The sequence below is a fragment of the Xyrauchen texanus genome, chromosome 11 (genome assembly GCF_025860055.1).
Source record: "Xyrauchen texanus isolate HMW12.3.18 chromosome 11, RBS_HiC_50CHRs, whole genome shotgun sequence".
NCBI classification, from domain to species: domain Eukaryota; kingdom Metazoa; phylum Chordata; class Actinopteri; order Cypriniformes; family Catostomidae; genus Xyrauchen; species Xyrauchen texanus.
Window position 1 is genome coordinate 8,634,130 of NC_068286.1, and position 15,021 is coordinate 8,649,150.

At 40.5% G+C, this 15,021-nt stretch overlaps 1 protein-coding gene across 1 annotated transcript in view; it reads left to right on the forward strand.

Moving 5' to 3' along the window:
- The first annotated feature begins 11,765 nt into the window (after window positions 1–11,765).
- Window positions 11,766–15,021, forward strand: part of LOC127651439 (VPS10 domain-containing receptor SorCS1-like) — a 225,766-nt gene continuing 222,510 nt past the window's right edge. The window contains exon 1 of the mRNA XM_052137260.1: window positions 11,766–12,530. Within this exon, the coding sequence (XP_051993220.1) occupies window positions 11,835–12,530 (696 nt within the window). The 5' untranslated portion in view covers window positions 11,766–11,834. The remainder of the gene's footprint in view (window positions 12,531–15,021) is intronic.

Consider the following 15,021-nt stretch of genomic DNA (forward strand, 5'->3'; position numbering starts at 1 on the left):
ATTATTACCCAAATGTTCCACAAAAAAGTTTTTCAAGTCAGATCTATTCAAAAAAGTGCAGAACACAGTTTTGGTCTCAGTACTGTCGCGTATGCACACAACTGTAATTCCAGATTTGACCTCTGGCGGCAGATCAGAAATGAAAAAAAAGCATAGACCAGTTTTAGCAGGTTTTAACAGATTTTCCGGTGAGATCAGACTGGAGGTGAAGGTTAGTTGAACAACCTGTTCTCAATCCTATGGGGACAAATACTGACACTTGTGCAAGAGCCCTGCATGTCAATATGTAGACACCAAACACAGCCTTCGGTATCTAGTTTATGATGTGTCCTGCAAGTGCATTCCTTTAATGAGAAACCTCTGGCTTCAACAGACTGACGTGAAGGCCATCAGGATTTTGTCACTGTGAAATGATATGTCGAGGTACCCTTTTGTCATCGTTACATTATATTTTGGGGTAAGATGTATGTGGTGTATTCCAAGTGTTCCGATCGCTTTGTGTGAAGAACATATCCAAATATTAGTCTTTTATCAATGTGCACAGTCCCCCTGTGTTCACTCTAACTCTTCCCACACTCATTTTAACATTTAAAAAGTGCTGCCTAAAGAAGTGAACAACACAGGTTTGATGTCAGCGATGTCAAACCCCACTGGCTCTCGCATGTAAAAACATATTGTGAATGTCCATGTATCTGCTGGTATGTTTAGGGATGGGGTTGGGTTAGGGGCTCTAAAATGTCTATATGATTGTATAACATAAAAACACTATTTATAAGTATGATCAAAAATATTGCGGTTAAACATGAAATAATATTTGAAAATTGCCAATGACACCTCCCTTGCCAATGACAGTAGAGGGTGCTTTAGGTGTCTGGATATGATGCGCTGAACTCTAACGCAAGCATCATTATTTGACACCTTGGTTGTGAGAACAGGTTGAGTTGGAAAATGATTGCATCGAGCAACTTAAAGCACTCACAAGTTAAGCTTATTTAGGCTTACTTAAGAAATGCAGCTAGTCCCTTGACAGCCAATAGGGTTCCAGTAGAAAATGAGAAGGATGATTGCTAGAGTGGAGGGGGTAGTGGAAATCACTGTCGGTACAGTAGCTATCACCATAACCACAGTAGAAGGCAGGGGAACTCTCTGAAGAGAGCTTTACTAACAGTCATACAAAAACACAGCAAGTATCGCAATGAGCCGACAGCCCCCAACAGTTTGGAAATACAAGGGCTGTGATGGATAAAGGGGTAGGGGTACAGAAGGAAGCACTGTACAGGTAGGTGCACTGGCAGTCATCAATACCACAGGAGGAGATCTGGTTTGAGTGAGAGGCAATGTTGCAGGTGACTCTATGGGAAGAGCTAAGGGGAAGGAAACCTGGCTGGTATCATGGCAGATAATGGACCTGCAGTTAAACAAGCGCAGAGGGGAGCATATAGTACTTGGTGTTGGTCAAATATGTTGCAACAGGTTTAAAATGAAAGGGTCCTTAAGGTTTAGACTTTGCAGAGCACATGACATCTGGTTTCAAACACAGCCATTGTGAAATTGTTATATTGATTTATTGTTTTCATTGATACTCTGTGAGATGGGAAGGTTGGCTGCTGCAATAAATTGAGAAAAATTTGGGGTAAAAGTTATAGTGACTGTACATACAGTTATCTTAATATAATAAAATAACAATTTTATTGAATACAGCAGACATTCATTTGCAGAGCGGGACTACTTGAGCACAACAGACTAAGAGGTCAAATATTATTGGCTTATAGGTCAACAAAAAAATTGTCACAGAGCTTATTCCACTGATAAGAAAAATATAATCTAGATAATTTAAGGTGAAAACACATTCTGTATAAAGTAATTTGTGGCATAAAGTAATTTGTGGCATAATGTTGATTGCCACAAACAATGATTTTGACTCATTTTTCTTTCACTAAAAATAAAAAATGAAAAAGTCACACTGAGGATCTTACAATGGAAGAGAGTGGAGCCAAGGTAGAAAGGCAGAAATGTGAAGCTTACACTTTTATAAAAGCACTTTATAAAGCACATTAATACTTCTGTTAAAACTTGCACATTATTTGAACTGTAAAGTTGTTTACATTCTCGATTTTACAGTTGTTTTAGGGTATAGCGGTACGCCATCATGGCAAAAAAACTAATTGCCAATATCTTCACAGAATAGGTTAGTAAGCAATTGCATCACACTGAAATCATGTTAACACACTTATTGTTCATGTCTTGTGGCTACACCTTAGAAACAGTGAGTATTTTCACATTTATAGACTGGCCCCATTCACTTATAATTGTATAACTGTAACCCACATTTTTTTAAAGAAGGGGACCAGTCAAAATACATTTTTGCAGTAATCAAAATGATTCCACAAATGCTGAGCTTTGCTTGGGCTGAATCCTGTTATATTACTTTAACAGACACATGATGCACTACGTATGTGTATGTATGTGTGTGTACGTATGTGAATAATTATTTTATTATTTTAAATTTTTTATTATAATTATCTATGTCTTGCGGCAGTGGGAGAGAGACAGAGAGAGAGAGAGAGAAAAAACACTTACTCGCCGGTTGTTTGATATGCCATAGCTTGGTCCCCGGCCACTCCTCCACCCTCTAGCAGACGACAGCCACGCCTCCCCGGGAGGATCGGAGGCAGTTCTCCGGCCCCTGGTAGACAGAACACCCTGCCGTATTTTTGCTGGACGTTAGGGGTCTCTGCCTCCCCTGGCAGAGCTGACGGCTCCAGGCGGTTGGTTGGGAGCCCCTCCTCTCCTGCAGAAGCGGTGGCCATTCCTCCGCTTCAAGGGCTCCTTCATCCTCCTGCAGATGGCAGTGGTTGCTCCTTTCGGGTGGATGGTAGCAGTGAGAACTCCACTACGGTGCATCCCTCCTCCGTTCCAGATTTCGGCACCAGCGTAAAGGGATTAAGGGAAAGGAGGAGGCGAGAACCGTCTTGACAATATAAATAATATTTTAATATGAAAATAAAACAAAAAGACAAACACACAAAGCTGTCGGTAAATCTCTCTCTCTCTCTGTTCCACTGCAGTCTCCAGTCTGCCTTTATCCCTCTCTGAGGCTTGATTAGCCTGATTAGGGGCGGATGTGTGGAATCACGACCCGGCCCTGCCCTCCACCCTGCCACACACGGTTATAACACAACTTTGATTTTGACATACTTTTAGGATCTGGACGAATGGAAAACAAATTTTGAGACTTTAACAAATGTAAAAACACACAAAATTATGGTCAAAATGGTGAAAAATTAAACATATCTATTTTTCGCTAAAATAATTTATTGGTTGTGGTGTACTGTAGGTGGGATTTAGGAAGCTAGGTTTTTTGCTGGGTGAGTAGCAGGTGCAAGACTTAATTTGCTGAGACAGGAGCAACTCAGAAATTCTGGTGGTGAAAGCGGTGAGTACTGCAGCAGCTGGCATCCTGGCATGCATTACTTTATTATTACAATGAGAACCACATGGGTTAAAGTTGCTGGTGTCACAGTAAGTTGCTATATTTCTATGGACTGCAGCAATTCTAATGGCTATGTTTCAAATAAGATATTATTGCGATAAAACATGAAAATTCTTTCATTATTCACTCAACCTTATTTGGTTCCAAACCTGTATGACTTTCTTTCTTATGCTGAACACAAAAAGTTTGTCTCAGATGTCTGCTGCATGTTAAAGAGCGCTATGCAAAAAGCCTGCTCACAATGGCACGCATGGTCACACGAGAAATTGGGCTGTTTTTAGCCTTAATGAAATTTGTGCATACGTTATGTGGAGTGGTCTTCGGCATAGTGGCTAATAATCTGGGCTTATTTAAAAAAATGTTGAACCCCAAAAGGGGCTATTCAAGGACCTTCACCAGAGCAATTTGTTTGTTGGTACAGTTTGATTGGAATATGTGTATTTTAGTTGCTTTGAATACCATAATTATGTAACAGGAGCAAGCTGGTATGTTCTAGCTGTGCAGTATCTGTAAACCTCACTCCCTTGGCCTCAAGAGGCGCCCTAGCGACTGACACTAGAGGCTGTGGCCTTTAGCCTCCTCATTAGTGCACCCACCTCACATGACGGCTGGCCCATTAAACAAAGATGCCACAGTTGGTTCCTGGTAGGCAGTAGTTGCCATAATCTGCCAGGAACAGCTGTCGGCTCTTTTGAAAGCTTTACTGTTACACTTGAGGTGGACGTGTTTAATTCATAAAATAAAAGTGACATACCTGAGTTTGAATCGCCATTTCCCACTTCCTCATTTATTTGAACCATTACACTGGTGCCAAAACTTAGAAGAAGAATATGCTGCCATGGTGTCATTGTCACTAGAGGAAGTCTTCAGGTCCCTTGCTAGTGTTATGAAGGCAGATGAAGGAAGACGAGGGGTGAGGATCTAACTGCGGTTTTTATTGAAAATGATAAAGACAAACAAGGCTGGAACAAATGAAACGTCCATGGTGGGAAAACAAAAAAAAAAAACGAAAAGACATCCAAGAAGGACACAGGCTGGAGAAACATCCACGGAGGGCAAAGATAACATACAAACATCTACATTCAATGACCGACAGGGACTGAACAAACAACAGGGCTTAAGTACACAGGGAGAGTGATGATCAAACGAGACACAGGTGAGAACAATGACTGAGTGCTGGCAGTGATGAGGGCCGGGAATTATGGGAAGTGTAGTTTATGACAGCTGACAGGTGAAACACGGGGCAGACAACAGGGGATCGTGACAGCTAGCATATACCAGGCCATTGTTGACCTACACGTGGAGCAGAAGCAGCAATTTGAGGCACCCCTTTGGGCCTAAGAAGAGTACAGGTGGGTGTTGGGGAGCTTAGTAACCCAGGAGGCGGCGGCTGACTCCCGGTCCCGGAAGCAGCAAACCCTCAATTGTTGCTCATGATGATGGGGCCTCAAGAAGAACTGTTCTCGAGCTGTTTGAGCTCTGCGCAACATCTCAGCACATAGTGTTGCGGAAGCACTCTTCAGAATAATCTCCTAAATGGGGATTCTGAAAGACATCCTCACTGACCAGGGCACTACTTTCATATCACATACACTAAACGAGCAGTATGCATTATTGAGTATTAAATAGATTAGGACAAGTGTAAACCATCCAGAAATGGATGGTTTGGACGAACAATTTAATAAGACCTTAAAAAAACATGATTCATAAGATTGTGCACGAAGATGCTTGGAAGTGGCTTGATACTCTGTTATTTGCAATGCGAGAGGTCCAGCATGCCTCCAATGCATTTTCCCCGTTTGAATTGTTATATGGGTGTTAGCCACATGGCATGTTAGACATCATGAAGGAAAATTGGGAGAAGGTTCTTTCACAGATCAAAATGAAATTCAATACGTTCTTGATCTGAGAGCAAAACACCACACACTGGGAAAACTATCACCGGAGAATTTGCTACAGGTGCAAGAACATCGGTTATGGGAGTACGTGTATTGCTTCCCACATCGAGCTTGAAATTAAATGTGAAGTGGCAAGGGCCCTTTGAGTTCATGCGGTGAGTTGGGGAAGTCGATTATGAAGTAGTGCATATGGATAGGGGTGAGGCATGTCAGGTTTAAAACTAATAAAACCATGGAGAGGGGTGGTTCCCGTATCCTTGGCAACAGTAGTTCTGGAGAGGGAGGAGCTCGGTCCGGAGTTGAGTTTAATAGCAAATCAGTTCACCCCGATCCCTTGTGGAGATCACCTCTCGCCGTCACAATGTACGGGCATGGCAAGATTGCCAAAATAATCTATCTGACATGTTCTCGCCTCTCCCTAGCCACACTAATCTCATAAAAAACCACATCGAGACAACCGCAAGGGTAGTGGTATTTAGTCTGCCCTACCGGTTACTCAAACACAAAAAACTGGTAGTACCGGAAGAATCCCACAGCCATTGGGCCAGCCCGGTAGTTCTGGTAACTAAGAGCGCTGGCTTGGTTCAGTTCTGTGTGGATTATAGGAAAGTCAAGGCATTGTCCAAATTTGACGTGTATCCAATGCCTCGTATTGACCAACTGCTCAATCTGTTGGGCACGGCTCGCTTTTATAAAACACTGGATTTAAAAAAGGGATATAGGCAGATCCCCTTAATGCCAATGTCCTGTAAGAAAGCGGCCTTCCACACCTTTTGGGTTACAGAAATTTGTGATCATTCCATTTGGTTTGGTTGGGGCCCCAGCTACATTTCAGAGTCCTCAGACCAAACACTGCATTTGCCAATGCTTATTTGGATAATATAATTATTTACAGTAAAAATTGACAGTGGCACATGCAACATCTGATGGAAGTTCTGAGGTCGCTGCGGCAAGTGGAGCTCACAGCAAACCCGAAGAAGTGCTCAATTTGGCAGGTGGAGGAACAGTATCTGGGGTTCCACTTGGGTCATGGGCAAGTGTGGCCCCAAATTGATAAAACTGCATCAATTGCAACATGCCCAAGATCCAAGACCAAAAAGGAGGTGAGGCTGTTCCTGGGGCTGGCTATTTAAAAAGGTTTGTGCCTAATTATTGTCACCAGCCCACTGACTTATCTCACTAAAAAGGGAGTTCCAGACCCAGTTCTGTGGATGGAGCTGTGTCAACAGACTTTCATGCAGGTAAAAACTGCACTTTGTGGCAGGCTGCGGGTGTATGTGGGGGCGAGGTCATGGCCGATCTTTCGTCTGGGGAGAGAGGAAGCGGTAATGGTTTTCACCTGAGATGAATTGCTGCTAATTGTGATTTCTGATGTTCACAGTGAGAGTCAGGGAGATAAAAGGCTGCCCAATACCCCAGAGAGGGAGAGAAAACTCAGCTGACAAGATGAAGTGAAGTGTGTGTGTGTGTGTGTGTGTGTGTGTGTGTGTTGGCCACTGTCGGATTTTGAAAGCTTTACCATCATGCTTGAGGCAGATGTGTTTAATTTATAAAATAAAAGTGACATACCTGAGTTTGAATTGCTGTTTCTCATTTCCTCATTTCATTGAACCATTACAGTATGCTACTATTCACACTGGGGTATAGCATTTGCCATTATTTATACCAGGGAACAAATGTCATCTACTTTTATTTTACTTTTGATCAGGACATTCCCTTTTGATGCTATTGACAGATGCGTGTATGACCTACCTTCTAATCTCAGTTTAAATACTAACCAAAGTTAGAAATCCAAGAGTATTTATAGTAAGATACTGATCTGAACATTTTATGAATTGAGAGAGAGAGAGCAGAGAGCAGGTCTGAACTACAGTATGTGTTTAAATATAACAGCTTGAGGATTGCTCATGACCATCCCACTGGACCTTACAGAGAAGGATTACCAAATAATGTGTGGAAATATTTCCATTAAAAAGAGTGCTGTCTATAGGAAACCAAGGGCTCTTTACAGCATTTATAGATCACCCTTGTGTGTTTGACTATTATATTCTCTTTTGCTTTGCGCTCAGGCTCTTCCTTTGATAAAAGCCTCTGTGAGACAAGAATTAGCTAATTATTGGTCTCTCAACCTCTGCTGCTACGCAAGCCATTGGCAACCTTAACTAAAACCACGACTGTCTATTATGCTTTGAGCACCAATCAAACACATCAGGTTTGTCGTCCTCCACTTTGATCTCTGCCTTCATTGCTTTGAAATCTATGACTGTTCCAGTTATAGCGATTCTGGGCTGTTGCCCTGGGAACACAGATGACAACATGCCTATCTGCAATATTTGCAGGCTTAAACCCTTGCCTAATTTGCCATGAAACCAAACCTTATTTTGGACAATTAATTGGTGCATGTTGTTCAACACACACACAAAAAAGTGTCTTTGTAATCTTTTGCCAAAAAATATGCTGATAATTTGCTCAACCTCTGAAATTACTTTTCTTTTTGACTGCCTTCACAAATCCCTTATTTCAACTCACCAGGGCTTGTACTTCCTCAGATTTTTGAGGCAAGTGGATTTTGAACTGATTTTTTAAACATTTAAAAAGTATTTTAAAAGTATTTTTTCCTGTGACAATTAAACTAAATGATTATTGGATGTAGCAGAAAATGTTGGTATTCACATGTCTAAATTTGGTCAGTCCAATCGAGTCACATGGTCCACTATAGGCAACATCTCATGGGTGAACATGATACTCACAGGGAAGGTTGACCCTGGTACCCCCTAAAATAATGGGGGTATGGGCACGTATGAGTTCCATTTTACATATGCAATGTCCATGGAGGGGGCACTAAAAGCGAGTTGTGAAGCTCAGAGTGTTGATTTCAGCTGCACAGGCTGTAATTCAATGAAGAGGAATGCATATTTCATAAACTGTCATAACAACCCAAGCCAAAACCTGAAGCCTACCATCTGTGGAGTTAAAAAATAATGCTAGAGGGAAAAATGCAGCCTCCAAATAGCACTTGTCACTGATTATGTAAACACAATTAATTACCTGGTTTCAATGCAGGAATCGAACCTGTGTCTCCCACGCTGCTGATGCAATGCGCATCTGATTGCGCCAAAAGGGAAAGAAAACACTTTCAGCCGATGCAAAAATGTATGATAGAATATGGCTCTTTCAACTTGTATTGCTCTGGACACTTTGAAACAACATTGTGATCATGTTGTTTAGTGTAAATTTGACAAATACCAGCAGAAATGTCTGCTTTCCCACCAAGAATTTCAATTTAGTTCAATTTGATTTATTTGTATAACACATATAAACATACATATTGTTCCAAAGCAGCTGTATGAGGAAAAGTACCTTACAGACACTCCAGTTTGTAAACCAAAGGTGACGGTTGTGAGGAAAAACTTTTTTTCCCTAAAAAAATAAGTGGTGACATTTTGCCTCTGTCTATTGGATAAAATGTTAAAACTGAGAAATCTGGAACCGCTATTATGTGCCAGGAGTTTGTATCAATGTCAGTTGCACACAGAGTATATAGCCTTCAAAGCTCCTTATTGTTTTAAACAAATAGGCTTCCTACAGTAGGTGTCAGGCAGATCACATTCAAATAGCATTGATTTCTGTGATGTGCAAGCAGGTACATAAAAAGATGGACCATGATTTCTTATTGAGCAGCTATGGAGAGAGAGGGTGATGAGTGTGATCTCAGCAGTGGAGTCCTGTCCATAATTGTGCTATTAATCCAATACAATATATCTATTTAATACTGTGAGTCTAGGCCTGTCTAGCTGTTAGTCATTTTTAGTGCTTTTAGAATGACAAGGCAGTGGATTTAATGAAGGGCACAGAGATGGACAGAGAAGGAGAGAGAGAGCTGGATGCACAAGCATATGCCGTACAGCAGCATACAGTACTCGTTCGCAAATCCACATGTGTACAGCTACAAAACAGCGATCAAAATGAAATTAGAAAATGAAATATGGAACAGAAATACGGTAGAGGCTAATATCCAAATGAAAATACAAACATGGCATTAGCCTACCCATATGCTTATATCATTCACAGCATTTTATGCATTTAAGTACTTGCTTAAATCACTCAAAAGCATGTTTTAACCAGACTTTAAGGACATGTATAACGGTTTAAACATTCTCATTAAACATGTTTTCACATATAAAACATATTACACTTATACACTAAACTGGAAGCCACTCTGGGCTATAAATCATTAAATAAGATATCATTCATTCCAAATTTACACCCATCGAAATCAAACATGGTCAAACTCCACACATGCAATCCATATGCATCCTTCACAAATGATCCATAATAAACACTCAATTTTAACATACAATTCTTCTGAACAGATATTTAATGTCATTTTTGAGCATTTTGTGTAAAATGTTATATTTACCCAAGTAATTCTCAGATGATGAATAAAACCTCTTGCACAATAAGTGCTCTCACATCTCATGCCGAAAAGCAGGTGTCATAACGTCCAATTTATGACTACATAGATTTAAATGACATATATATGAATATATTTTTCTTAGTCATTCAGAAATAAAAAGATACATCTTGGTGTGTGTGTGTCTCTGTGTGTGTGTGTGTGTGTGTGTGTGTGTGTGTGTGTGTGTGTGTGTGTGTGTGTGTGTGTGTGTGTGTGTGTGTGTGAGCGTGTATTTATCACTTTGTGGGGACCAAATGTCCCCATAAGGATAGTAAAACCCGAAATTTTTGACCTTGTGGGGACATTTTGTCAGTCCCCATGAGGAAAACAGCTTGTAAATCATACTAAATTATGTTTTTTGAAAATGTAAAAATGCAGAAAGTTTTCTGTGAGGGTTAGGTTTAGGGGTAGGGTTAGGTTTAGGGGATAGAATATAAAGTTTGTACAGTATAAAAACCATTATGTCTATGGAAAGTCCCCATAAAACATGGAAACACAACATGTGTGTGTGTGTGTGTGTGTGTGTGTGTGTGTGTGTGTGTGTGTGTGTGTGTGTGTGTGTAGGAGTATGAGGTCATGAATGCTGCATGTCTAATAATTATAAAAAGTAAAAAAAAAAAAAAAATCAGCTTAATTTTATGGTTTCTTTTTCTTTCTCCGTGAATCCACAAATATAGACAGGTAGTCTATTTAAAAATAAATAAATTATAGAAAAGTGTATATTTTAGGTGCTGACATTGGTCAATTGTTTTCAAAATTTTTAATCAACTCTTTTTCTTAACTCGTTTTCAGTGGTCCTGTGGTGTAACAACAGAATTACAATTACAATTGAAGTACAAAAATTCCATATAATCTCTCAATTAATGTGAGGTCATAAAAGCTGAATGCATAATAAATATTCTGCTTATTTTATTGTATTTATGTATTTATTTTTACTGTGAATCCACAAATGCAGATAGGCAGTTGGCTCAACATGTCCGTGGAGGTTTGTTTTTTAAATAATTTTTTAACATTTATTTATGAACACAAAAGGAAAAGTTTGTATTTTAGATGCTGTGCTCCTATGCTGTAGGCTACTAATTCTCTATCGAATGAGATATGAAATACTCAAATCAATGGAATGTGTTGTGTGATGGCGAATCACTATATTGAATTTATGTGTGCTCCTTTGAGTTAAGTTTGTTGCCTGAAGCGCAATTACGCACACATGCGCACGCACGCACTTTCGCACACACACACACACACACACACACACACACACACACACACACACACACACACACACACACACACACACACACACACACACACACACACACACACACACACACACACACACACAAACTGATTGATGCGCAACAGATTAATTTGCAATTCGTTCATCGATCCAAAGGATGCTGTGGAGAATTTGAATGGTCCCGAGACGTGCGAGAACATCAAAATAATCTCGAGTGGTAATTTTTAGAATGGGGGTGGGGGGGTTGTAAAGGGAATACTATTAGTATAATTCAACCTTATCGATACACACATAATGCGTATCTCTCTGGCTATTAACTGCAGATACCCTGATAAAATGTACTCAAGTTACATAAATTTAAAAGTGTAAAGTTCAGGGCGCAGCGACGTTTCTTTTCCCTATCACTGAGAAGCAATGCAACAACATCATGTCCTTTATTTTAAGGTAAAAATGCACTGTTGGAAAAAATGTCAAAGGTAATAATAATAATAAAATATGTATGAATGTTGTGGCTATAGAAAGAATCGTCCCTTTATGGTCTTGCACTCCTCTGTGATCCCCCGAGCTCCTCCCCTCCGTTTGTGGAGAGCTTCATTTGATCAGATCATTCAACTTGGAGCGCTTAGCTGAATCACACTTTTCCCCACAACTGTGGCTGCGCTGCAACTTGTACGAGGACTTCTTCTTCCCATCAATAACTAACGAGAGGAAAAGGGCAAGCAGGCGGACTGTATCCTGTTAGTATCCGCGATGGAGAGCGGAATCAGATATTGCCGGGTTAATGCCAGTGCGTTCTGCACCCTGCTTGTGGTACTACTATTGCTCGCTTGGGTTCCGGTGACCAAAACAGCGATAACTTGCAGGTCATGTCAGCTGCTGGATAAGTGGAGTGGCCGGCAATTACTGGTGAGGATGGACGGTGGTGTTCATTCCGCAACAGGGTCCGTGGGTAAAGTTGCTGACAAAAATGGAGACGGGTCAACGGCGCTGTTTAATTCTGATGGTGCTGAAACTGGGCAGCGCGACTGGAGCGCGAGTGGGAATCACACTCATTCTGTGCAAAAAAGGAATACCGATAAAGTAGCCGGTGCCAAAATGCCACTCCATAATAAATGGGAGTCATTGCGCAGTAATGGCAAAGTTTCACACCCAAAACGGCCAGGTTCAGCCCCTATGGATCTCAAGCACCGAGTGCGTAGAAGCGCACTGGGACCCGTTATGTCACCAGGCTCGCTCCAGAGTGAGCGCTGGCCGCCAGCTTTTGGAAACGGCACCGTACGCGCTGCGCGTCGAGTCCCGCGCTCAGAGTTGAGGTGGAACAGAGAAAAGCGGAGAGCGGCCACATCGCGGCAGGAAGAGCTGAAACTTACCAGCTCCACCTTTGCACTGACAGGGGATTCCGCTCACAACCAAGCCATGGTGCACTGGTCCGGTCAAAACAGCAGCGTAAGTGGAAAAAATAAAACATGCACTTTTTTTTATTACATTTGTGAAAACACCCACCGATATGAAAGCTATCTGAATGCGTGGTGTGTATAAAGGCTGTGTGTTTGCTGCGTGCGCGCGTCCAGTGTGTGTGCGGTCAGAGCGCGCCACCGCAGAGACGAACAGATGTCCATTGTTGGTAAATTGATTGCTTCATGTGGCACTTGACGGCAGTTTTGCATTTGTAAAACTGGCTCAGTCTGTCATTTCATTAACCCTAGCCAAATAAAGGACACCTTACTATGGAATCCAACAGTTGAATGATGTTGACTCGCAGCTGCGTCTCTTGCTTGAATATAACGCATCTATAGACTCTGTTATTTTGGTGTTGGGGCGCGCGGGTCCTGATTTAATTTGTTGTGTGAAACAGATGAAGAGGGAAGAATCAATCCATCCATCCTTCATTCCTTCCTTTCTTTTTACTTCCTATTTTCTTTCCCTCCTTCCTTCCTTCCTTCTGTCTTTCTTTCTTCCTTCTTTTTTCCTTCCTTCCTTAATTTTTTTCCTTCTTTCCTTTCTTTCTTTTCCCTCCTTCCTTCCTTACATCCTTACTTATTTGCTTCCTTTCCTTCCCTTTCCTTTCCTCTCTTACTTTGTGATAATTTACTAATTACTGATTTGCAAAGAGAGTTATAATGAGTATTTTCTGAATTCTCCTGTGTAATATTTTACATCAAAACAACTATAAAGAACTATAGGCCTATATCATTTTTCACCCCCATTATATTTTCTTCCCTTGCCTGTCAGAGCAGATATTTTCGTGCCTTGAGGAAAAATCTGGGGGCATTTTCTCATTTAAACACCATATTCGCTAACACAACCACTTTATATGAGAGATGACAGTCAAACACAGAAAACTTTCAGGACAGATACGGGAAGAGAGAGAGACCCCGGCGGAATTAGTTTCAGCATGTCCCGCTGGCGGAACACAATCATTTTGGCACATAACTCAGAATCATGGCTGTCATTATCATATCCCTTAATTTAATTTTCCAAGTTTTGTGCATATGAATAGTACATTCCGTAGGTTCAATATAGATGGGGTTTTTTGTTAACAACAAGGCATATAGGAAATGCAAAAATGGGAAAAGTAAAAAGAAGCCTTGGATTAAGTATTCATGGTTATTGCATTATATGGAATAATTGAGAATGCCTGGAGTTTCTTTCCTATACTGTATGAATCTCTTACACCAAAAAATAAATAAAAATGCATTGATGTGTAATCATTTTTTGTTGCACAAATGCAATTGAGAAATGAGTGAGAGAGTTTTTGTTCTTGTATTTGTGATCTATGAGCATGTAAATGTGTGCTTACTGTAATACAGAATGTTTGCTTCTTAAAACACTCCTTCCCTTCAATTCCAATGTAAACAAACTCTCAGAAAGTAGCTCAGAATGGCAATCATGGAATGCTACACAAAGTTTAGCACAAAGGGGGGAAACCTTCTAGAAAGTTTCAGTGACATCTTTTGTAGTGTTCAAATGCATCACACTAGGAATTCGGATAAAGTTGGTCAAAAGTTATTCAGCTGAAATCGGTCTGAAATTTGAACCACTGGCCACAGTGGGCACAGTTGGAAGTGTTGTTGAATGTAAGGGCATGTGTTAACTTTAGTTTCCGGTTGAAATGTCGACAGAGTGGCGCCAAAAGCAAGTTGTATTTTTTGTTATAAATGATGCAGTGTAGTTAACATGAATGCATATTTTACATTAACAAAATCCCAAAACCTAAACCTAACCGTCAGTGGGGTAAAAACATAATTTTGATCCAAAATGATTACCATAGTTTATATGAACTCGATTTATTCCTTGTTTCTATGGGAGCACAGCATGAGTCACGGAAGTTACGCTGGAGGGAATTATGATAACAGTTGAACTGATGACAAACATTTTGACAGGGGATGCTGCTTGTCAGTAATTTGGCAGTATGAGTTGATTTCAGGGTACATGAACTTTCGGATGATGATATTCTGTGTGATCATGTTGGAGTGTCACACCTGTATGACTCTCACTGATTTAAAAATAATACACATGCACTTTATGGATTAACTCTGGTGGGAATTAAGGGATAATTGCGAAAGTACTATAAAACCCACATAAAAAGCAACAAATGATGTCTCCACGTTAAAAGCTTTTTTTTCTAACAGTTCGGTCAAGGGCACTGGCAAGATTATTTTGCCTCAAGATGTTTTTATGTCAGCAAGGAGAAGGAGAGAATCAAACATTTTTCTAGCCAATTAGTTAGAAGTTGGTCAAAAAAAGTTCCATAGAAACCTGTAAAATATGCATCTAGCTCCAGTTGTCATATGTGATACCATTTCTTGCAAATGCTACTAACTTGCTAAAATGTATTGCTGGCATCCTAGCACAACACATATAAGAGGGAAGAGGAATATGTCTAATCATATAACACTATGTTACCAACTGACTTCTGAAATGCAATTAATTGGAT